General features: G+C 37.8%; 2 protein-coding genes, 2 long non-coding RNA genes and 1 pseudogene across 5 annotated transcripts; 1 reads left to right on the forward strand and 4 right to left on the reverse strand.

Moving 5' to 3' along the window:
- Positions 1-1530: 1530 nt before the first annotated feature.
- LOC149037701 (interferon-inducible GTPase 5-like) lies at positions 1531-4288 on the reverse strand. Its single transcript, XM_089187455.1, has 2 exons — positions 4007-4288; positions 1531-3501 (listed from the first exon to the last, which is right to left on the reverse strand). Exons 1-2 carry the CDS (start codon positions 4195-4197, stop codon positions 2934-2936), a joined length of 759 nt encoding a protein of 252 aa, XP_089043581.1. The 5' UTR covers positions 4198-4288; the 3' UTR covers positions 1531-2933.
- A 7921-nt stretch (positions 4289-12209) lies between these two features.
- LOC149037702 (interferon-inducible GTPase 5-like) lies at positions 12210-14112 on the reverse strand (annotated as a pseudogene). The gene is made up of 3 exons (XR_016180769.1): positions 13867-14112; positions 12565-13362; positions 12210-12533 (listed from the first exon to the last, which is right to left on the reverse strand). The product of XR_016180769.1 is annotated as an interferon-inducible GTPase 5-like (transcript).
- A 292-nt stretch (positions 14113-14404) lies between these two features.
- Positions 14405-15426, forward strand: LOC149037703 (uncharacterized). Its single transcript, XR_016181248.1, has 2 exons — positions 14405-14739; positions 15106-15426. It is a non-coding gene; the product is annotated as an uncharacterized LOC149037703 (long non-coding RNA).
- A 554-nt stretch (positions 15427-15980) lies between these two features.
- Positions 15981-19168, reverse strand: LOC149037704 (interferon-inducible GTPase 5-like). The gene is made up of 2 exons (XM_089187996.1): positions 18581-19168; positions 15981-17982 (listed from the first exon to the last, which is right to left on the reverse strand). The coding sequence occupies exons 1-2, from the start codon at positions 18769-18771 to the stop codon at positions 16980-16982; spliced, it is 1194 nt and encodes a 397-aa protein (XP_089044122.1). The 5' UTR covers positions 18772-19168; the 3' UTR covers positions 15981-16979.
- A 1266-nt stretch (positions 19169-20434) lies between these two features.
- On the reverse strand, positions 20435-24013 carry LOC149037705 (uncharacterized). Its single transcript, XR_016181247.1, has 3 exons — positions 22861-24013; positions 21836-22542; positions 20435-20767 (listed from the first exon to the last, which is right to left on the reverse strand). It is a non-coding gene; the product is annotated as an uncharacterized LOC149037705 (long non-coding RNA).
- Between the last annotated feature and the right edge of the window lie 956 nt (positions 24014-24969).

The following is a 24969-nucleotide window of genomic DNA, read 5'->3' on the forward strand; positions in this document are numbered from 1 at the left end:
TCGGAAAAAGGGAACAAATGACAGGGGTATTGATATTATCTTTTGCCGAAAAGGTAACGTGTGCTGGGTGAGACCTAGTTGGTGGCTGACTTTTCCACAGTGTAACCCATTTCAAGACCATATCGATTAGTGTGAGCTTGTCAGAGATAAAATGTTAAAACTGAGGTCTCAACCAAACCAGTTTAAGGTTCTAGTGGCACATACCCAGAGTGGTTTGCCGGTCTTCTTTTTTTGTTTGGCAAAAAGCTAGAAAGAGGTAATACACAAGTTTTCAGCTATACACAACTCTTTTTTCTTGGAATAAATCGATACCCATAAGGATCATATTCATCCGATGGCATATTTATTTCATTTAGGGATCCAAGAAAAATTCAATAATGTTGAAATTTCCACCAAGAATAACAAGGTAAAAAAAGAGACAAAGTTATTTTACTCCAGGAATTTTATTAAGAAATTGCTTACATAGCATAAAAATTCATGGGTCTTCTTTCACTACAAGACGAAAAACCAACATAAAATGAAATAACGCGCTGGATATGAAAACTGTTCATTTCTTTTGATTCAGCTTTGCTAGAAAAAGTATCAATATGAATTCCTCTGTTCTCTCACAATCGTCTTTCAAACGCCTCATTCCCTGTGTTCAACTTACTTTTATTTGTTGCTTATTTTAACGGGCAATAATTTTTCGCATATTTATGAGACGTAGCAATCATTTCAAGTCATTTTGTTAACTTTTTATCCTCCAGTCAATTGCTTTCCCTAGTGAAGGAAAAAGATTGATAATGTTTGACTGTCGAGTTGGTTGACTTTCTTAATACGTTTAATCTTATAGCAGCCGATCGATATCAAAGCAAGGAAACAACATCTTAAAGTTCGAAAAATAACGAGGATCGAAAAGCACAGCGTGCCAAAACACACCAACGACGACAAACCAAGCTGCTATAAATAGTGATATGTAAACTTTCGACCTCGGCGCTTGACAAAGGCTATAGCTGTTCATTGTTTTGATCAATACACGATTGATTAGCCTGACTCTTACATCCTGATACAAACGATTAAACGTTTTTTTATCTATAAAACCACGATGAACAGCATTTTCCATACCGTTTCTGGAATAGTAGTATCCATTACATTCCCGACGATATAAGGTTGTAAGACTGCGAGCAACTGGGTGCTCATTGGAAAAGTTCAGCAACGATTTCTGGTGTTACCGATGAGAAAAAATTGTAACCGTGTCATTAGAAACAACTTAATAAACATACAATTCTGTTAGCTGAAATACAACATCAACATCCTGAACCCTCCTCAGACATTTCGCCAGCATGATGGTTTTAATACCACAAAATTTCCACATAATTTCACAATGCATCAATAGCCAATTCAGAAAATGCAAAACAAGTCTTCCTTTGGGCTACTCATTTCTTTCCGTTAAAAAAATTAATTAAAAACGAAATAACCTAACCAAGTCAAAAAGTAACCCATTCCCCCGCAACATGAGTTATGACAAATTTAAATTAGTGTCAGCCTGGGTTGGTGAGAGGCTACATGCCAGCTTTTATTCTGTGTGGGATGCCTTTAATTCTGTTACCAAACATTAGCATGAGATAATGCGACAGTGAAATTCAGGTAACGGAGAAAAATGTACTTATCTAATCATTCAATATCGCGTGAAACACACTGAAATAAACGAACTACTCGAACTTACTCGTAAGAACATTACCTCTTCAGCAATGTTGACGGACATTCAATAAATTGCGCCAGAGAATCAACCACTAATCTTGAAGCATTATTTTTCATTACGTGAAGGTGATTTATCGAAGCCAGTTTGTTTTAATAACCCTTAGAAATGTCGGCATAAGGTCAAAGTAACAATACTTTTAACATTATCTTTTGACGATAAGGTAATATATGTTTAATGTGACGAGTAAGACCAAATCCTACTCTTTTTGATCTGAACAGTTTCAGAGAAATAAAAAACCCGCCGAGTACCATGTCCAGTTATATAAGCACGCGGCATGTTTAAAGAACAAGTGTAAAGCACGAGTCTCAGGCAAATGGTTCTTGCACTTTTCGGGTGGAACAATTCTTCGTGCTCCTCGCTCTAAGGGCTAGTTAAGCTTGGGGCGCTAACATCAATTTTCTTTACTTTTTTTCTTCGCTGATATTTTTTGACTCGCGCGACATATTTCGCCGAAAAAAAGGGACTGCTCGAGGTCTATTGTCCATTTCCACTGTTCGCAAATTTTAGATTCTGATAAATGCGTTTTCATTTTCATGTACAGTGCAGTGATAATAGGGTGTCAACAAAGCCAGTGAAAAGAAAACTAAAGTACTTTTGAGCATACCTATTAAACTCCAATATTGAGTTACCACTCAATATCTGCAAGAAAAATGCTTTTTCTTACATAAGCAATAACAACATTAAGTTAAGTGCTTTCATAGTTTGTCGATTTCCAACCTTCTGCTTGTGATTGGTGCACAGAGAAGAAAACGTCATGAAACGTTATTCAATGTTTCTTCCAGCACTGTAAGTGCGATTTCTTCCAGTTTTCCTAACGATTTCGAAAGAAAATAGTATGTTGCGCCGTACGACAAAGGACTGGCTATAGCTATGCCAATAAACGGAATACAGCGAGAGAATTCCTCGACGACATTCTCGGTAGCGTAGGCTACAAGAAGCCCACCAATTTTCGTGGTACCGCCAAGGGCTGTACTCAATGCCATTATTTGAGTTTGGGTGTTGTTACTCAGCAATGAAAATCTCTGTGTCCCTTCTTGTGGCAGACCAAGCTGGACTTTGTAAAAGTCAATTTCTCTTTTTATCATCACGATATCGGCCGCCAAGGCCACCCCGGGAATCGGAACAGCTGCAGCCACAGCAGATGCGGTAGCAATATACTTGATGCGTTTTTTGAAAACTTCAACCTTCTCCTTCAGGGTATTTCTTGACAAAATGGAGGCATTGTCCATAGTGAGAATAAGACTCTCTCGTTGTCGTTGCGGCAATATGGATAAAATTGCTTGGAATGGGTCAGCTCACCGAATTGATACTTGGCGGGATAATGGTTGCTTATTAAAAAAATTTGTTGCTCATCATCGAGCAGGCCTCTTTCAATCAAATTTCGCGAAAGGTGCCCTCGTATCGTATCCAGTGTGGCATTTTCATCAAATAGATGCTTTCTGCTTCTTCTTGCACTGTCAACATCTTGATCAATTCTTGCGCGAATGAAAAAAAATCTCTTACCAGTTGATCGAATCCTCTCTGCAAGTCTCAAGTCGTTAACGGTGAATCGATCTTTGGAGAAGATCAGGTACGTATCGTACTTATCCAATGGTACATTTTTGCAGTACTTCTCCAGATCACCATCGAAACTTGGATGTGTTATCCCTGGTAAGTCCCAAAACTTAATTTTGGGGTTGCTGGGATGATCGTAGCATATCGGCTCATCAGTGCCTTCAGTAACATTGACCTCTGCTGCATCAAGATGAAAGTCTTCTATTCTATCATAAACAACGAAGGAAATCAAGTTGAAAGATTTTGTGAAACATTTCCCTGGCTTCCAAGGCCTACGGTGCTTGATCAGGCACTGTAGTTTACGCTTTATTCCAGGTAAAGTCCTGGTCTACAAGAACGCTTTTTTCTCACTTAGTTCAATATCGTGATAATCAAAACGTCGATGAAAAAGACATATTTATTTCGATAGCAAAATTACCATTAAATGTTATGAACGTATTAACCGACTGGGACGGCTAGACAGTCAAAATCCTTGCTTATTCAGGTTATTCATTAAGGAATGTAAAATAAAATGACTGAGGCGCCATAAAATGAACAGCTGTGGCAGCAATAGATAGGTCGAGGCACTCTTATTGTTGCATAAAAGTACTAAGGGGGACCTGAAAAAATATGTTTCAAATAGAACAAACTCTTTGAATTTGACAAAAGTGACTTATTCTTTACCGTCATGTGCTCACCAAGTCCTCAATCGTAGTGCATCTTTGTACTTACCCTCGTATGCAGTTAATAAAAGAAGACTTTCCAGCTCCTGAAACACCACATACTGCAAATTGTATTGTGATATTTCTCCAATTGTCAAGTCTGCTCGATACGAATTCGGCAATTCCAGAAACTCCATTTTCCCTCACGAAATCCTGAAGCTCTTCAGAGTTGATCATCTCCCAGCCGGTAAACTCAGCCATGTTTAAAACAAAGCGATATTATTTTGTGATCACAGCTGTCGACAGGAGGAACAAGTCTATGTGCCACTGATAACGTATTTGGTTGTTGTCCAAAGGTTCAAAGTCTGTTAAGGAGATCAAATTCATTTCATGTGGATTCCACACAATCGAGTTTCGTTTGGCTCGAGGACAACGAAAATGCTTAAAAATGTTTGTAATATGACTCATTTTCTTAGGGCCTGAAGAGATTTGATTACAGTAAAATACATTGAAAGATTGACATTCATATGAGAAAAGCGCTTTATATGTCTTTTCAAAACATAGCTTGTGAAGCAAGCGTAAATTCGGCGGCGAGTGCTCACATTTATCTCGGTGAAAATTATAGGTGCCACCTTCAACTTTTGTAGCAACGGAAAGGTGAGAAGAGAGACATATCTGTACCAAAAGGATTCAAAACGAGGGAATGGAGCAATGAATATCACAGCTTTAATAAACAGAAAGACAGCGACTAAAAGAAACGAGACCAAGTTCAACCTTAATGTTGTGGTTTCATCATCAACAAATCAGACGCCTTAGATACTAAAGATTGCGCAAGAGAATCAACCCCTAATCTTGAGCCATTGTTTTGCATTAAGTAAAGGTGATTTATCAAAGTCAGTTTGATTTAATAACCCTTAAAAATTTCGGCATAAGGTCAAAATAAAAATACTTTTAACATTATCCGTTGACGATAAGGTAATTTATTGTTTTTTCAGAGGGCACGGTAACGAATCTTGCAATCTGATTGGTTCTTTACCCGGTCAGTATTTTCCTATCTCTGCCCACGGGCCACGGTAACGCTTTCTTGAGTCGCCGAGTACATCACAACTTTCGTTGTCATTTTTCATAAATATACCTCGTTTTCCGGCTGGGCAGTATTTTTAAGCAAACACGTCGGTCACTACCTCAAGCCGATAAATAACTTATGAATCCTCTCTTTTCTCTCTATCAAATCACTTTGGTTGACAGAATAATATTGGTTTCAGAATGAATTTGTATAAACAATAGTGTCATTACGTTGGTTGACAAGCGGCTTAAAAACCGTCTGCAATTAATTTTAATCGTTCACAAAAAGTACCCAGAAAGTTGAAATGTGAGGTATTTGGTTACAGTTAAACTGAACACGATGGAACTTTCATTCATTTAATATCTGAATTTTCTCGAGCAATTTGTTCATAGTAAAAAAAAAGCGAGCGAAGTTTTAATTTAAGTTCTACAGCAAATATACGCTCCTGGTGAGTCTTTCCAATTCCGTTCAATTTGGACATTTGTACCTTAAATTGCACAACAGAAATTGAAGGAATTGAGAAAAGGCTGCATTAAATTCCCTTGTGTCTCGTTGGAGTGTGCCGTTCGAATTTAGTTTTTGTGAAGGAAAGATCAGAGTTAAACACGCCATTACAGCAAACAAACGAGCAAACTCCCACAACTTCAAAATAAAAAAATTGAATTTACTCACAATTACTTTCCTCGCCGTTTACTTAATGAACAGAGGTAAATCTTCGTACATGAATGAATGGTCGATGAGAGTAAATAATACTTTCCGTTAGATCATTAACTGATTTTTAAGAAAACATTGTCGTGACAGTCCTTGCCAAACTAGTTCTGTTGGTTTTCAAATGTTCCTACGATTTTTTTTTTCTTGTGCGCTCTCTAATTGACAGGTGTCAGATTGTGACAGATACTTGTAAAAATAATGTTTCAAAGTTTGTTTGGAAGCCTTTTAAATCACCTTTATCGTTACGGAAATGAAAATGTTTCGCTGAGGAATCTCTCTTAAATTTGCATCACCTCTATTTTAACTACCATTTACTCACTCAAAAATTGTTCAGTTTATGGAAGATCTTGCCGTATTTACGGCCATAAGTCATTCGGGTTCTATCGGAAAGAATTTCGTCAAGTTTAAAAACAATAAATATGTTATTTACCGGCTAAGGGTCGGTCCGTATGGTGAAAAACTGTGACCTCGGTCTTGAAAATGCTGCCCTCGGCCTACGGCCTCGGGCAGTATTTTCAAGACCTCGGTCACAGTTTTTCACCATACGGACCTCCCAGCCGGCAAATAACATATATATATGTTTAATGTGACGAGTAAGACAAAGTCGTACTCTTTTTGATCTGAACATAAGTGATTTTTTTAACTCGCGCGAGGGATTTCGTGGAAAAAAAGGGACTGCTCGTGGTCCATTGTCCATTTCCACTCCTCGAAATTTCAAATGCTGACAAATTCGTTTTCTATTCATGCACAGTACAGTGGCAAAAAGCGAGAAACAGGAATATGAACAAGGTGTCAGTGATAAAAACCTTTCTTTTTCTAGGAGCAAATCGATAGCTATATAGAATGAGTAAAAGATCAAATTCATTCAAGAGCAAATTTGTTTTCATTGAGAAGTCCAAGAAAATATGGTCACGTTAAAATTTTCACCGAGAATAACTAAGAAAATAAACAAACAAACAAATATTTGAAACATTTTCCCCGAAATATTGCTTGATTTCAATTTCTTTCACTCACAAAATTTCTTACATAACGTACTACTTCATAGGCTTCTATCACTGCTAGTAGCAAAACTAACATCATATGAAACCGATAAAGCACTTGTAACGAATAAATTCCTTTTAATTCTTCCTGAAAATTCTCAATGTGCACACTTACGTTGTCTTGTCATCTGGTTTTAACCGTCTCGTTCCTAACATTTATCGTAGTTTTTTCCTCTAATTTTGACGCGCATTAATTTTTTTAATTATTCGTGTGATGTACTAATCATTTCAAGCAACTTTTTGTTTAATCTTAATCCTTCAGTCAATTTATTTCCCAGTGAGAGGAAAGGAATGAAAATGATTGACTGCCACTTTCCTAAAACGTTTAAATTGTTTTTCAGAATAGAGGTATCCTTTATGATATTCCTACAGACGATTACAGATCCTATGACCGTGAGCCAATGTGAGAACTACTACAGTGACATAACCGTGTCATTTAATATAACCAAATGAACAAACTCTTCAATTTGTAAAAATACCACAATAAAACAGGCTATTTTCCGTTTTTTCCCGTTGAATCAATCCTTCTTAGACCAAGATATCTGAGGATACAAATGTTCGAAACATTATTTGCAAATTTCGTGTAAGCTCCAAAGAGCGTAAAATATTACAATGCTAAAATTTCAAACCATCCTTAGTCCCACTCTGTTTTCGAGCAATGACAGACCTCGTTGAACATTTAGGCGTAAAATTGTAGTTGCACCCTCTGAAACTATATATTTTGCGATGTAGCATTTCATTGTTGGATTTTATGAAACCCCAAAGTAGCCATTGAGAGTAGCTTTGTGGCCTGCTTCCGGGCCAGTTAAAAAAGAATGAAGTACTTCTAAGCATACCTATTTAACTCTCATATTGAGTTACTACTGAATATCTGTCAGAAAAATGTTTTTTCTCTTACATAAGAAAAAACAACAATAAGGTAAGTGCACTCAAAATTAGTCGATTTCCACTGAGCCTTCGGCTTGTGATTGCGGTGTATGGGCGGCCGTCACCACCAAATTACAAGGATGTCAAATAGATCAGCAAATACAAAGATGGTGTAAGGATCAGCTGCAGGATAGCATAGCTAATAAAGGAATGGCATAGCCAAATTATAGACAGTCTAGTTTTCCTTCGTGAAACAGAACACCCTAAACATGAATAGTTTAGCCAAACGAGAAACGGTCTAGTAGCCCATGTTGAGTTGGATCATGAGATTGTGAAATAGACTAGCTTAATTACGAATAGCTTAGCACTCATTTGCAATACAGTACTCAAACGGTGTAGCGTTGAGTTAAACGGCTCAGGGTGACGTCGAGTAGCACAGCGTACGCATAAACGGTGTAGCGTTGCGTCAAATGGCTCGGCTTAATGTAGAATGGTACAGCGTACACACATATGGTGTAGCGCTGCGGGAAATGGCTCAGCGTAATGTCGAATGGTACAGCGTACATAAAAACAGTGTAGCGTTGTGTGAAATGGCTCAGCGTAATGTCGAATGGTACAGCGTACATGCAAACAGTGTAGCGTTGTGTGAAATGGCTCAGCGTAATGTCGAATGGTACAGCGTACATACAAACAGTATTATCTCCCTGCTACTAAACTTAGCCTGTTTAAAACAAAGCGATATTATTTTGTGATCACAGCTGTCGACAGGAGGAACAAGTCTATGTGCCACTGATAACGTATTTGATTACTGTCCAAAGGTTCAAAGTCTGTGAAGGAGATCAAATTCATTTCATGTGACAATATGTAATATGACTCATTTCCTCAGGGCTTGAAGACATTTGATTACAGTGAAATACATTCAAAGATTAACATTCATATGTGAAAGACGCTTTATATGTCCATTCACAACATAGCCTGTGAAGCAGACGTAATTTCAGCGGCGAGCCACCGTCTGTTTTTATAGCAGTGGAAAGCAGGGTACAAGGAGAAATTTCTACCAAGGGGGTTCAAAGAGGAGGAGAGGAGAGGGGAAAGGGCAGTCAATGGAGAGATTTTCCCCACCCCCTCCCACACCGTCGAATCGATCTCCAAATTAAACATGGCCGGTTCAATCAAAGATCGCAAGCTTGTTGACGTAGACTCGTCCTAATGAGACGCCTAAACTGCAGGCTATTCCCAGCAAGACAACGACAAACGCAAAAAAGGAGCCAAGTTGTTGGATGTCGACCTTAACTTGATGATGTGGTTATGCCAGCAGCGAATTAGACGCCTTAGATAATAAAGATTTCCCCAAGAGAATTAACTTCTTAGCTCCAAGCATTGTTTTGCTTTACGCAAAGGTGATTTGTTAAAGCTAATTTGTTTAATCACCCTCGAAAATGTCGGCAAAAGGGAAAAGTGGCAGGGGTATTGATATTATCTTTTGCCGAAAAGGTAACGTGTGTTGGGTGAGACCTAGTTGGTGGCTGACTTTTTCGCAGTATAACCCATTTCAAGACCATATCGATTAGTGTGAGCTTGACAGAGATAAAATGTTGAAATTGAGGTCTCAACCAAACCAGGAAAACAAATTGAAGTTTAAGGTTCTAGTGGCACATACCCAGAGTGGTTTGCCGGTCTTCTCTTTTTATTTTGCAAAAAGCTAGAAAGAGGAAATATACAAGTTCTCAGCTATACACAACTCTTGTTTCTTGGAATAAATCGATACCCATAAGGATCATATTCATCCGATGGCATATTTATTTCATTCAGAGATCCAAGAAAATTCAATAATGTTGAAATTTCCACCAAGAATAACAAGGTAAAAAAAGAGACAAAGTTATTTTGCTCCAGGAATTTTATTAACAAATTTCTTACATAACATAAAAATTCATGGGTCTTCTTTCACTACAAGACGAAAAACCAACATTAAATGAAATAACGTGCTGGATATGAAAACTGTTCATTTCTTTTGATGCAGCTTTGCTAGAAAACAAATCAAGATGAACTCTTCTGTTCTCTCACAATCCTCTTACAAACGCCTCGTTCCCTGTGTTCAACTTACTTTTATTTGTTGCTTATTTTAACGGGCAATAATTTTTCGCATATTTATGAGACGTAGTAATCATTTCTGGTCATTTTGCTGACTTTTTATCCTCCAGTCAATTGCTTTCCCTGGTGAAGGAAAAAGATTGATAATGTTTGACTGTCGAGTCGGTTGACTTTCTTAATACGTTTAATCTTATAGCAGCCGATCGATATCAAAGCAAGGAAACAACATCTTATGATTCGAAAAATAACGAGGATCGAAATGCACAGCGTGCCAAAACACACCAACGTTAACGACAACAAACCAAGCTACTATAAATAGCGACACGTAAACTTTCGACCTCAGCGTTCGACCTCGGCGCTAGCAGTATAGCTGACTGACTCTTACATTGTGATACAAACGATTAAACGTTACTTTATCTATAAAACCACGATGAACAACATTTTGCCATACCGGTTCTGGAATAGTAGTATGCACCACATTCCCGACGATATAAGGCTGTAAGATTGCGAGCAACTGGGTGCTCATTGGAAAAGTTCAGCAACGATTTCTGGTGTTACCGATGGGAAACAATTGTAACCGTGTCATTAGCAACATCTTGATAAACATACAATTCTGTTAGCTGAAATACAACATCAACACCCTTAACCCTCCTCAGACATATCGCCAGCATGATGCTTTTAATACCACATAATTTTCAAATAATTTCACAATGCATCAATAGCCAATGGGTCTGCCTAATGTGCGAGCCAGCGAGTCATGCGAGTCACTGTGCGAGCCATGCGAGTCATGCGAGCCAGGTTGCGAGTCATGCGAGCCAGGGTGCGAGCCATGCGAGCCAGGGTGCGAGCCATGCGAGCCAGGGTGCGAGCCATGAAAAATGAAAAATAAAAATATATCAAAAAACAACAACAACAAAAACATCTCTGTCTCTAAAGACTACAAAGAATGCGTGACTTCGATAGTGTTATGTAATCTATACAGTACTGATGTTATCTGAACATTGATAAATCGTTTTACTACCAAGACGCTTCTTCGAAGGTATTTTTCTTCGACATTTTCTCTCCTTTCAAAACATAATATAACAGATCTTAAAATAAATACTTAAACAAATAAATAGCACGAGATAAATACAGTTACATCACGTTTTAGAATCATCTATGAAATTAAAACCGTCGCTACATGTCGCTAGTGTCACTCGCGTCATGTATCATTTAATATACAGCGTTATGTAATTTTTTCTTACGTTTAAATTGTGGCTCGCATGACTCGCATGGTTTTTCTTACGTAAAAACCGTGGCTCGCACCTCGGCTCGCATGGCTCGCATGTTTTTTCTTACGTTAAAACCGTGGCTCGCATGACTCGCATGGCTCGCATCGTGACTCGCATGACTCGCTGGCTCGCATATTAGTAAGACTCATAGCCAATTCAGAAATTGCAAAACAACAAGTCTTCCTTTGTGCTACTAAAATTAATTAAATAATGTTTGATTCATGTATGCTAGAAAATGTGCTTTTTTTCCACGTACAACCTAGACAGCTTACGATTTGCGTCATTTAGAACTCTCATGGAGAAAAAAGTCTTTGTTTATTGAATCACAATGATTAGAACGAAATACACCTAACCAAGTCAAAAAGTAACCCATTCCCTCAATGATTACAATTTATGTTATCTACTGGCCCGCAAAGTTAGGACACATTTAAATTAGAGTCAGACTGGGTTGGTGAGAGGCTACATGCCGGCTTTTATTCGGTCTGGGATGCCTTTAATTCTGTTACCAAACATTAGCATGAGATAATGCGACAGTGAAATTCAGGTAACGGAGAAAAATGTACTTATCTAATCATTCAATATCACGTGAAACACAAACATACCTCTTCAGCAATGTTGACGGACATTCAACAAATAGCGCCAGAAAATCAACCACTAATCTTGAAGCATTGTTTTTCATTACGCGAAGGTAATTGTTCAAAGCCAGTTTGTTTTAATAACCCTTAGAAATGTCGGCATAAGGTCAAAGTAACAATACTTTTAACATTATCTTTTGACGATAAGGTAATATATGTTTAATGTGACGAGTAAGATTAAATCCTACTCTATTTGATCTAAACAGTTTCAGAGAAATAAAAAACCCGCCGAGTACCATGTCCAGTTATATAAGCACGCGGCATGTTTAAAGAACAAGAGTAAAGCACGAGTCTCAGGCAAATGGTTCTTGCACTTTTCGGGTGGAACAATTCTTCGTGCTCCTCGCTCTAAGGGCTAGTTAAGCTTGGGGCGCTAACATCAATTTTCTTTACTTTTTTTCTTCGCTGATATTTTTTGACTCGCGCGACATATTTCGCCGAAAAAAAGGGACTGCTCGAGGTCTATTGTCCATTTCCACTGTTCGCAAATTTTAGATGCTGATAAATGCGTTTTCATTTTCATGTACAGTACAGTGGCAACAGAGGTGTCAACAAGGCCAGTGAAAAGAAAACTGAAGTACTTTTAAGCATACCTATTAAACTCCAATATTGAGTTACCACTCAATATCTGCGAGAAAAATGCTTTTTCTTACATAAGCAATAACAACATTAAGTTAAGTGCTCTCGTAGTTTGTCTATTTCCAGCCTTCTGCTTGTGATTGGTGCACAGAGAAGAAAACGTCATGCAACGTTATTCAATATTTCTTCTAGCGCTCTAAGTGCGATTTCTTCCAGATTTTCTAACGATTTCGAAAGAAAATAGTATGTTGCGCCGTACGACAAAGGACTGGCTATAGCTATGCCAATAAACGGAATACAGCGAGTGAATTCCTCGACGGCACTATCGGTAGCGCAGGCTGCAAGAAGCTAACAAATTTCCGCGTTACCGCCAAACGCTGGCAATAAATGCCATTATTTGAGTTTGGGTGTTGTTACTCAGCAATAAAAATCTCGGTGCCCCTGCTTGTGGCAGACCAAGCTGGATTATGTAAAAGTCAATTTCTTTTTTTATCATCACGATATCGGCCACCATGGCCACCCCGGGAATCGGAACGGCTGCAGCCACAGCAGATGCGGTAGCAACATACTTGATGCGGTTTTTGCAAGCTTCAACCTTCTCCCTCAGGGTATTTCTTGACAAAATGAAGGTATTGTCAATAGTGAGAATAAGACTCTCTCGTTGTCGTTGCGGAAATATGAATACAATTGCTTGGGTCAGCTCACCAAATTGATACTTGGCGGGATAATGGTTGCTTATTAAAAAAATTTGTTGCTCATCATCGAGCAGGCCTCTTTCAATCAAATTTTGCGAAAGGTACCTTCGTATTGCATCCAGTGTGGCATTTTCATCAAATAGATGCTTTCTGCTTCTTCTCGCACTGTCAACATCTTGATCAATTCTTGCGCGAATGAAAAAAAACCTCTTGCCAATTGATCGAATCCTCTCTGCAAGTCTCAAGTCGTTAACGGTGAATCGATCTTTGGAGAAGATCAGGTAGGTATGGTACTTATCCAATGGCACATTTTTGCAGTACTTCTCCAGATCACCATCGTAACTTGGATGTGTTATCCCTGGTAAGTCCCAAAACTTAATTTTGGGGTTGCCGGGATAATCGTAGCATATCGGCTCATCAGTGCCTTCAGTAACATCGACCTCTGCTGCATTACGATGAAAGTCCTCCATTCTATCATAAACAACGAAGGAAATCAAATTGAAAGATTTTATTAAATATTTCCCTGGTTTCCAAGGCCTTCGGTGCTTGATCAGGCACTGTAGTTTGTGTTTTATTCCAGGTAAAATCCTGGTCTACAAGAACGCTTTCTTCTCGCTTAGTTCAATATCGTGATAATCAAAACGTCGATGAAAAAGACATATTTATTTCGATAGCAAAATTATCATTAAATGTTATGAACGTATTAGCCGAGTGGGAGGCTAGACAGTCAAAATCCTTGCTTATTCAGGTTATTCATTAAGGAATGTAAAATAAAATGACTGAGGCGCCATAAAATGAACAGCTGTGGCAGCAATAGATAGGTCGAGGCACTCTTATTGTTGCATAAAAGTACTAAGAGGGACCTGTAAAAATATGTTTCAAATAGAACAAACTCTTTGAATTTGACAAAAGCGACTTATTCTTTACTGTTATGTGATCACCAGGTCCTCAATCGTAGTGCATCGTTGTACTTACCCTCGTATGCAGTTAATTAAAAGAAGACTTTCCAGCTCCTGAAACACCACATACTGCAAATTGTATTGTGATGTTTCTCCAATTGTCAAGTCTGCTCGATAGGTATTGGGCAAGTCCAGAAACTCCATTTTCCCTCACGTAATCCTGAAGCTCTTCTGAGTTGATCATCTCCAAGTTGTTAACGCCAGCCATCTTTAAAACAAAGCGATACTATTTTGCGATCACAGATGTCGACAGGAGGAACAAGTCTATGTGCCACTGATAACATATTTGGTTGCTGTTCAAAGGTTCAAAGTCTGTTAAGGAGATCAAATTCATTTCATGTGGATTCCACACGATCGAGTTTCGTTTGGCTCGAGGACAACAAATATGCTTTAAAATGTTTGTCATATCATATGACAAACATTTTAAAGCATATTTGTTGTCCTCGAGCCAAACGAAACTCGATTCATTTTCTTTTCTTAATTATTTCCTGAAGAGATTTGATTACAGTAAAATACATTGAAAGATTAACATTCGTATGAGAAAAGCGCTTTATATGTCTTATCAGAACATAGCTTGTGAAGCAGGCGTAATTTCGGCGGCGAGTGCTCACATTTATCTCGGTGAAAATTATAGCTGCCATCTTCAACTTTTATAGCAGCGGAAAGGTGAGGAGAGAGACATATCTGTACCAAGAGGATTCAAAAAGAGGGGATGGGGCAATGAATATCACAGCTTTAATAAACAGAAAGACAGCAACTAAAAGAAACGAGACCAAGTCCAACCTTGATGTTGTGGTTTCATCATCAACAAATCAGACGCCTTAGATACTAAAGATTGCGCAAGAGAATCAACCACTAATCTTGAAGCATTGTTTTGCCTTACGTGAAGGTGATTTATCGAGGGGTCAGTTTGTTTTAATAACCCTTAGAAATGTCGGCATAAGGTCAAAGTAACAATACTTTTAACATTATCTTTTGACGATAAGGTAATACATGTTTAATGTGACGAGTAAGACCAAATCCTACTCTTTTTGATCTAAACAGTTTTAGAGAAATAAAAAACCCGCCGAGTACCATGTCCATGCAGTTATATAAGCAAGCGGGATGTTAAAAGAACAAGAGTAAAGCACGAGTCTCAGGCAAATGGTTCTTGCACTTTTCGGGTGGAACAATTCTTCGTGCTCCTCGCTCCAAGGGCTATTTCCGCTAGATACGCTAACATCAATTTACCTTCTTTTTTTTTTTTTTTTTTCAGTGATTTTTTTTTACTCGCGCGAGGGATTTCGTCGAAAAGAAGGGACTGCTCGTGGTCCATCGTCCATTTCCACTCCTTGAAATTTCAAATGCTGACAAATTCGTATTCTATTCATGCACAGTACAGTGGCAAAAAGCGAGAAACAGGAATATCAACAAGGTGTCACTTTTAAAAAACCTTTCTTTTTCTAGGAACAAATCGATAGCTATATAGAATGAATGTTTTAAGAAGTCCAAGAAAATATGGTCACGTTGAAATTTTCACCGAGAATAACTAAGTAAATAAACAGACAAACAAATATTTGGAACATTTCCCCCGAAATATTACTTGATTTCAATTACTTACACTCGCAAAATTTCTTACATAATACTTCATAGGCTTCTATCACTGCTAAAAGCAAAACTAACATCATATAAAACCGATAACGCACTTGACATGAACAAATTCCTTTTAATTCTTCCTGAAAATTCTCAATATGCACACTACGTTGTCTTGTCATCTGGTTTTAACCGCTTCATTCCTTACATTTATCGTAGTTTTTTCCTCCAGAGAAATAAAAAAAACCCGCTGAGTACCATGTCGAGTTTTTTAAGCACGCAGGATGTTTAAAGAACAAGGGTAAAGCAAAAAAATTATTTTTCATTTTCATGTACAGTACAGTGGGAAAAGGCGAGGAACAGGAGTGTCAACAAGGTATCAGTTATAAAAAGCGTTCGTTTTCTATGAACAAGGAGAGAGCTAGGATAGCTCTATAGAATGAGTAAAGGATCAAACTCATTCAAAAGCAAATTTGGTTTATTCAGGAGTCCAAAAAAATATGGTCACGTTGAAATTTCCATCAAGAATAACTAAGTAAATAAACAGACAAACAAATATTTGGAACATTTCCCCCGAAATATTACTTGATTTCAATTTTTTACATTCACAAAATTTCTTACATAACATAATACTTCATAGGCTTCTATCACTGATAATAACAAAACTAAAATTACGTGAAACCGACAATGCACTATCCATGAACATATTCGTTTTAATTCTGCGTTGCTTGAAAATTTTCAATGTACACACTTACGTTGCCTTGTCATGCGGTTTTAACCGTCTTATACCTTTCAATTATCGCAGTTTTTTCCCCTAACTTTGACGTGCATTCATGTTTTAATTATTCATGTGATGTGCTAATCATTTCAAGCAACTGCTGGTTTAATTTTAATCCTTCAATCAATTTATTTCCCAGTGGGAGAAAAGGATTGGAAATAATTGACTGCCATGTCTATTGAATTTCCTAATACGTTAAATTGTCTGCGGAATAGGAGTATCCTTTATGATATACCTACAGAAGATAACTGCGTGTGGCAATTATTACATCCTCTAGTGACAAAACTGTGTCATTTAATATAACCCGATAAACTAACTCTTCTATTCGTTAAAATACAATGACAAATAAGACTATTTTCCTTTTTTCCCGTTGAATGAACCCTTCTCAGACTAAGATGTTAGGGTATGCGAATTAAATATTATTCGAAACATTATTCGCAAATTTCATGCAAGCCTCTGAAATTATATATTTTGCAGTTAAGTATTTCATTGTTGGATTTTATGAGACCCAAAAGTAGCCAATGAGAGCATGCACTGTTAGGGAAAAAAATTCAGCTTTGCAGCCATGTTCCAGGCCAGTAAAAAAAAAAAGACTGAGGTACTTCTAAGCATACCTATTTAACTCTAATACTGAGTTACTACTGAATCCGTAAGAAAATTTTGTTTTCATACATAAATAATAACAACACTAATGTACTTAAGGTTAGTCGATTTCCAGCCTTCGGCTTGTGATTGCGCTGCGCAGAAAAGAAAACCATGGTGCAGATCGTACATCAAAGTTAATAAAATCGAACGTCATGCAATTTTTCTTCCAACACTTTAAGTGCGACTTCTTCCAGTTTTCTTAACCATTTCGAAAGAAAATAGTATGTCGCGCCGTACGACAAGGGACTGGCTACAGCTATACCAATAAACGGTATGTAGCGAGAGACGGCGACACTCTCGGTAGAGTAGGCTGCCACAAGCCCGCCAATTCGCATGGCACTGCCCAGCGCTGTACTCAATGCCTTTACAACAGTTTGGGTGCTGAAACTCAGCAATGAAAGTCTATTTGATCCTTCTTGCGAGAGACCAAGCTGGCTTATGTAAAAGTTGATTTCACTTTTTATCGTCGCGATATCGGCCACAATGGATACCCCGGGAATTGGAACACTTGCAGCCACAGCAGATGCGGTAGCAGCATACTTGATGCGCTTTTTAAGAACTTCAACCTTCTCTTTCAGGGTATTTTCTGACAAAATCAAGGCTTTATTGATAGTCAGAATGAGACTTTCTCGTTGTCGTTGCGGTAATATAGCCAAAATTGCTTGGGTTAGCTCACCAAATTGATACTCGGCAGGATATCGGTTGCTTATTAAAAAAATTTCTTTGTCATCTTCGAGCAGGCCTCTTTCAATCAAATTTTGCGAAACGTTCTTTCGTATCCTATCAAGTGTGGCATCTTTATCAAATAATTGCTTCCTGCTTCTCCTCGTATTTTCAACATCTTGATCAATTTTTGTCCGAATGAAGAAAAACTTCTTACCATTTGATCGAATCCTCTTTGCAAGTTTTAAGTCGTCAGCAGTGAGTCGATCTTTGACGAAGATCAGGTAGGTATGGTACTTATGCAATGGCACATGTTTGCAGTACTTCTCTAGATCATCATCGTAGATTGGATTTGTTATCCCTGGTAAGTCCCAAAACTTAATGTTGGGGTTGCTGGGATGATCGTAGCATTTCGGCTCTTTAGTGCACGCATGAACACCGACCTCTGCTGCATCAGGATGAATGTCTTCTATTCTAACATAAAATACAAAGGAACTAAAGTTAAATATTGTTAAATATTTCCCTGGTTTCCAAGGCCTACAGTGCAGTTTGTGTTTTATTCCTGATCAAGTCGTGGTCTATAAGAAGGCTTTCTTCTCACTTAGCAGGTAATTTAGTGTTAACAATTGAGTTAGCCATTAAAGGGTAAAAAAGCTACCCTTTACGATGGCCAATTTACATTTTCAACTCGGTTGTTAACACTAAATTACCTGCTATGCTCTCCCACCGAAGAAGCACCACAGTTTCTCTAGAAACTTACCCCTTTATTCATTTCTTCTCACTTAGTTTGATATCCTGATAATAAAAACATCGATGAAAACGACATGTGATGCACGTATTGACTGAGTGGTATGGCCAGATGGTCAAAATCCTTGGTTATTCAGAAGGTTATTCATTATGGATTGTAAAATAAAATGACTGATGAGGCGCAATACAATGAACAGCTGTAGCAGCAGTAGGATAGGTCGAGGCACTCTAATTGTTGCATAAAAGTACTAAGGGGAACCTGTATAACAAGCTCTTTTAATCTAACAAAAGCACGTCCTCAATCGTAGTGCATCGTTGTACTTACCCTCGTATGCGGTTAATAAAAGAAGACTTTCCAGCTCCTGAAACACCACATACTGCAAAATGTATCACGACGTTTTTCCAATTGTGAAGTTTGCTCGATACGTATTCGTCAACTCCGGAAACTCCATTTTGCTTCACATAATCCTGAAGCTCTTCAGAGTTGATCATCTCCCAACCAGTAAACTCAGCCATGTATAAAACAAAGCGATATTATTTTGTGATCACAGATGTCGACAGGAGGAACAAGTCGATGTGCCACTGATAACGTATTTGGCTGCTGTCCAAAGGTTCAAAGTCAGTTAGGGAGATCAAATTAATTTGATATGAATTCCACACGATCGAGTATCGTTTGGCTCGAAGTCAACAGAAATGCTTTAAAATATTGGTAATATGACTCATTTCCTCAGGGCCTAAAGAGATTTTGTTACAGTGAAATACATTGAAAGATTAACATTCATATAACAAAGGCGCTCTATATGTCTATTCACAACATAGCCTGTGATGCAGGCGTAATTCGGCGGCGAGTGCTCAAATTTATCTTGGTGAAAATTATAGCTGCTATCTTCGATTTTTATAACAGAGGAAAGGTGGGGAGAGAGAGAGCGAGAGAGAGAAATTTTTAAAGAAGGTGAGTTGAGAGGGTAGGGAAGTCAATGTAAATGTTTTCCCCGCCCCCTCCCACACCGTCGACTCCATCTCTCGGTCGAATAAAAGATTGTTAGCTTCTTGAGGTTAACTCGCCCTTATGAGACGCCTGCACCGCAGGCTATTCCTCGCAAGACAGCGACTAACGAAAAAAGGTGCCAAGTTATTGGATGTCGACCTTGATGAAGTGTTTATGTCATCAACAAATCAGACGCCTTCGATACTAAAGATTGCACAAGAGAATCAACCCCTGATCTCTAGGCACCGTTTTGCATTACGTAAGGGTGATTTAGTAAAGCCCATTTGTTTGATCACCCTCGAAAATGTCGGCATAAGGAAAGAGTGCTGGGGTATTGACGATATCTTTTAACGGAAAGGTAACGTGTGCTGGGTGAGACCTAGTTGGAGGCTGACTTTTCCACAGCATTACTCATTTTAAGACCATATCAAGTAGCGTGAACTGGACAGAGATAAAATGTTGAATTTGAGGTCTCCACCAAACCAGGAAAACAAATTGCATCTTAAAGTTTCAGTGGCACATACTCAGAGTGGCTTGTCTTATCTTTTTGTTTTCCAAAATGCTAGAAACAGGAAATATACAAGTTCTCAGGTATACAAAACTCTTGTTTCGCGGAATAAATCGATACCCATAATGATAACGATCATATTCATCTAATGGCAAATTTATTTCATTCAGAGATCCAAGAAAATTCGGTAATGTTTGTAGGCGCAAGAATTTGTACTATCATTTTTTGTTAGTGTTGGTGTTTCATAGTTTCGTGTTAGGTGTTTATTTTCTCGTCTTCCATTAGTGTTCTTTGTCAGTTACCAGTTTTGTACTTGTTATATTTATTTGCATATCGTATATATATTGGTTGCGCGTAATTTATTTGGTTAGTTGTCTAGTTTGTGAAAATTACCGTTACATATCTAGCTCTGCGTTTCATGTTTTCGTCTTTGGGTTGGTCACATTCGTCTTGTAAGTATCCTTGTTTATCTCGCTTTGTCGTTTTCCAGTACTTTCACTCATACGATGTAAGTTATTTTATGCTCATTCGCGTGTTTGTAATTTTGTCATTTTCAGTTACCGTATTCAACAATGTGTCAAGTTTGTTCTGGTAAAGTTTGAAATACGTGTGATTAGCGTTTGCGGCTATAATGTTAAATTTCCACCAAGAATAATAAGGTAAAAAAAAAAAAAGAGACAAAATTATTTTGCTCCAGGAATTTTATTAACAAATTTCTTACATAAAATAAAGATTCATGGGTCTTCTTTCACTGCGAGTAGCAAAACGAACATGAAATGAAACAATGTACTGCCTATGAAAACTATACATTTCTCTTGATTCAGCTTTGCTAGAAAAATATCAATATGAATTCTTCTGTTCTCTTACAATCCTCTTTTAAACGCCTCATTCCCAGCATTCAACTTACTTTTATTTGTTGCTAATTCTAACGGACGTAATTTTTCGGATATTTGTGAGACGTAGTGATCATATCTAGTCATTTTGCTGACTTTTTATCCTTCAGTCAATTGCTTTCCCTGGTGAAGGAAAAAGATTGATAATGTTAGACTGTCGAGTCTGTAGACTTTCTTAATTCGTTTAATCTAATAACAACCGATCGATATCAAAGCGAGGAAACAATATCTTATGGTTCGAAAAATAACAAGGATCGAAATGCACAGCGTGCCAAAACACACCAACGACAACAAACTAAGCTGCTATAAATAGTGACACGTAAACTTTCGACCTCGACGCTTGACGAAGGCCAGTAGTATAGCTGTCCAACGTTTTGATCAATACACGATTGATTAACCTGACTCTTACATTGTGAGACAAACGATTAAACGTTCCTTTATGTATAAAACCACGATCAACAACATTTTTCTATAACGTTTCCGGAATAGTAGTGTCGAAATCGATACTAATGTAATCTTACATTCCCGACATATTAGGTTGTAAGATTGGGAGCAAATGGTGCTCACTGAAAAAGTGCAGTAACGATTTCTGATGTGAGAAAAAATTGTAACCGTGTCATCAAAAACAACTTGATAAACATACAATTCTGTTATTTGAAATACAACATCAACACTTAAAATGACCTTTTTCGCTCAATCGTTATTACAATAACACTTCTCAGACATTCCGCCAACATAATGGTTTCATTACCACGTAATTTCACAATGCATCAACAGCCAATTCCGTCTGTACCTAGCTTTTTTCTTGGGCCTTGTTTTCAAGAATTTGCAATGAAGTCAAATATTATAAGTCAAGTTAATAATGAAAACAAGAGAAAGTAAAAGGAACTTTATTTTCTCTTAATGAAAGTTGATTGGGTTTGGTTTTCAATGGTGTTATTCTCAGCACCTCAATAGCAAGTTTTTCTATATCTTCCAGTGTTTGCAGAAAGTAATATGTTGCTCCGAAAGAAAAAGGTGCTTGCGACAGCTACACCAATAAATGGGATGAAGTGTGTTCTTTTCTGACAGCGCCCAGTGGAGTATGGGCTGCACTGAAGCGCGCCGATTCCCGCTGCACAGCCAAAAATTGTGCTTAATGCCTTCACTTTATTTTGGGTGTTGATACCCAGTAATGAAAAGTTATCTAACCTTTCTTCTGGAAGACGAAGTGGCTTTTCTTCTAAAAGTAAATTTCTCTTCGTAACAGCACGATATCAGCGGCGATGGTTCCCCCGGCAACTTAGACACATGTAGCAAGAGCTGATGCACTAACACTGAACAGAAATAACGCAAAGTTTATTTCAGCATTCAATCTCTGAGTGAAGGCCAGAGCATGAACTTCTCGTTGACGCTTCGGCAAAACAGCTGTAATTGTTTGGGAGATTATACCAAAGTCATACTTCGAATGGTAGTGGCTGCTTATCAAAAATATTTCCTTCTCATCACCGAGGAGGCTTCCTCCTATTAAGTTTTTGCTCAGTTCTTTCGTATTTTCTCCAGAATGGCATCTTCATTAAATAAATGCTGTCTGCTTCTCCTCGCATTCTCAACATCTTTATCAATTCTTGCACGAATGAAGGAAAACTTCTTGCAATTTGATCGAATCATCTTGCAAGTTTTAAGTCGTCAGCGGTGAATCGATCTTTGGCAAAGATTATTGAGGTAGGTATGGAACGTATCCAGCTCCACATTTCAAGTTTGAAGTACTTCTCCAGATCACCCAACACCGCTGCTCTGTTATCCCTGGTAAGTTCCAAAACTTGACTTTGGGGTTGATGGGATGCACGTAACATTTCGGCTCTTAAGTGCTCTCTTCGACATCGACCTCTGCGGTATCTTCACGAATGTTATCAAGTCTAGCACAAACATCGCAGGAACAAACGTTAAAATACATGTATTTGCAAATTACAAGTCTACAAAATCTTATATTTGGCCTTCGCAAATTCAGTTAGGAATAAAAACACCACTGTTTGGGTGCCCGTTGCTATATATTAATTATGTTACATGCACTTGTATTTGACTTCTTCTAAACTGAAACCAGTGTTATCTTTGTAGGGAACTACAATAATAAAATATCGGACAGGCTGTTGTTACTGCGCAAAACTAATTTTTTTTTTTTACTATTGTACTGCTCAGTGCGCCCTTGGTCTGCATGGGTGTAATGATGTATTTACCTTCGTATGCTGTTAAGAAAACTAGACTTTCCAGCTCCGGACACACCACATACGGCAAAGTGTATGTATTACGCTGTTTTCCCAGTGGTCAAGTCTGCTTGCTACGTATTCATAACTCTGGCAACTCCATTCTGCTGAATGAAATGTGCATGCTCTTCAGCAGTGATCATCTCCCGCCCAGTACTACTAGATCCAAATGTTTAAAACAGATCAATATTATTTCGTGATCACAAATGTCTACAGAAGAAACAAGGTGATGTGCTACTGATACCGCAATTGATTGCAGTTCAAAGGTTCAAAGATTGTGAAAAAAGATCAGATCCTTTTCACGTGAATTACACACGATCGAGTTTCGTCTGGGTCATTGACAACAAACACGCTTGAAAATCTTTGAAACAGAATAAATTATTCTTAGGTGGCGCCGATAAGGTTAGCTTACACCTTAGGAGTGTACCTTTACGGCCAAAATGGTGTTAGGTTTTTCTAAAACCTCTCTTTGGTCTCCAGTAATCTTTATTAAATTTTTAGTTATTGGTTCTCAGCCATTTTACGCTTTTGAATTTTGGTCTCTGATTTTCAGTTCTATTAATGTGGTGTGACCTTTTCAAAATGTGTTTACAAAGCAGGATCACTTTTTGTTTTTCGCTCGGAGTTTCATGGTTCTTCCTAGATGTTACGACTTTCCGCTTTCTAGTAGGCCACATACTTTTGGAACTGTCGTTTAATGTCAGGCTCATTTGAAATAATTAGTCGCCAATGTCTATCAAAATTGAACAGGACTCATGGAGGTGGATAGTGGAAGCTGTGAAAGCATCTGTTAAACAATCATTAACCCTTTAAGTCCCATTAATGACCTAGACAGAATTTCTTCTTACGCTATCAATACAATATCAAGCAGACAAGTAATGAGAAAAAAGAAAAATAGCAATTAGGGGATGGATTGTTGATCCAATTCCAAACTCTCCAAACTAACATCACATAAATTGTATGACAGACAGTAATATGAATTTCTAATGAAATCTTGGGAGTTAAAGGGTTAATTGCAAAATTGAATAACAATCAAGGGTTCTTGTTCTCCAACTGAGCAACAAATAAGTTGTAAAAAACGTCAGTGGATACACATTTATCAATACATAAATGAGTAAACAAATGACTGAATTAAATAATTATTCAAAATAAATTGATATATATATATATATAAATTGATATGTATATATATATATATAAAGAGTAATTTGACTTACGTAAGACAGTGCTCAATACATAGGAGTAGAGCGATGTATATATTGTGGGAGAAGGAAACCTATTACTTATTATATATAGCATATGTGCCCAGAAATTTCACTCCCATGACCTAATGAGAAAATTGGGAGGGCAACATGATTCATTTTTTGTCAGGGACTCCATCGTTTATTTTGTGGATGTCACTTAAACTTAATGTCTTCCCTTTTCCTCCCTTTAAAGAACCAGGTTACACTAAATAATCTTCTAATTCTCTCATCAGAAGCCCACTTGCTTCTGTCAATTTTAACAAAAACTGTACATCCAATTCTAATTGGAAGTTCTCTTTTGAGGGCCTGAAACATTTCAGAATATGGTTCTGATGTTATCAAAAAGTTAAATTGTTCACAAACCTCAATCATTCTGTACAAAATGATAGTTGCAATACTTTATACACTTAAAAAAAAAATGAGAAGTGTACAACTGGTGTCTCTTTAAAAGCCCCAGTCATCTTCACCAGAGAAAACAATAAAATAAATCAGAATTGTTGCAAAGATGAAGACATTTCCAGATGACACCAATGCCATACCCCCCCCCCCCCAATTTATCTAGACATGGAAGAGAAACTCTAATAAGCAAAAAAACAGAACTTTGAATTGAAAGGGTCCTGCAGAACCCTGATCAGTGTAACTTTGTTTAGTTTTTGGGAAAAATAAACGTATTTCTAAAACCCTCAACTCTCTGCAAAAGGTAAATTAATTGGGTATTGGGACACTATTGTGGATCTAAAAAGAAATGGGGTAGGAGGGGAGGGGGGGCAAGGCTAAACTTAGCAAGGGGGGGTTGTGATGAACTAAAATCCCATCCAGGGGGAGTAGAAATACTCCA

This window comes from Pocillopora damicornis, chromosome 11 (genome assembly GCF_964200805.1).
Source record: "Pocillopora damicornis chromosome 11, jaPocDami1.2, whole genome shotgun sequence".
NCBI lineage: Eukaryota > Metazoa > Cnidaria > Anthozoa > Scleractinia > Pocilloporidae > Pocillopora > Pocillopora damicornis.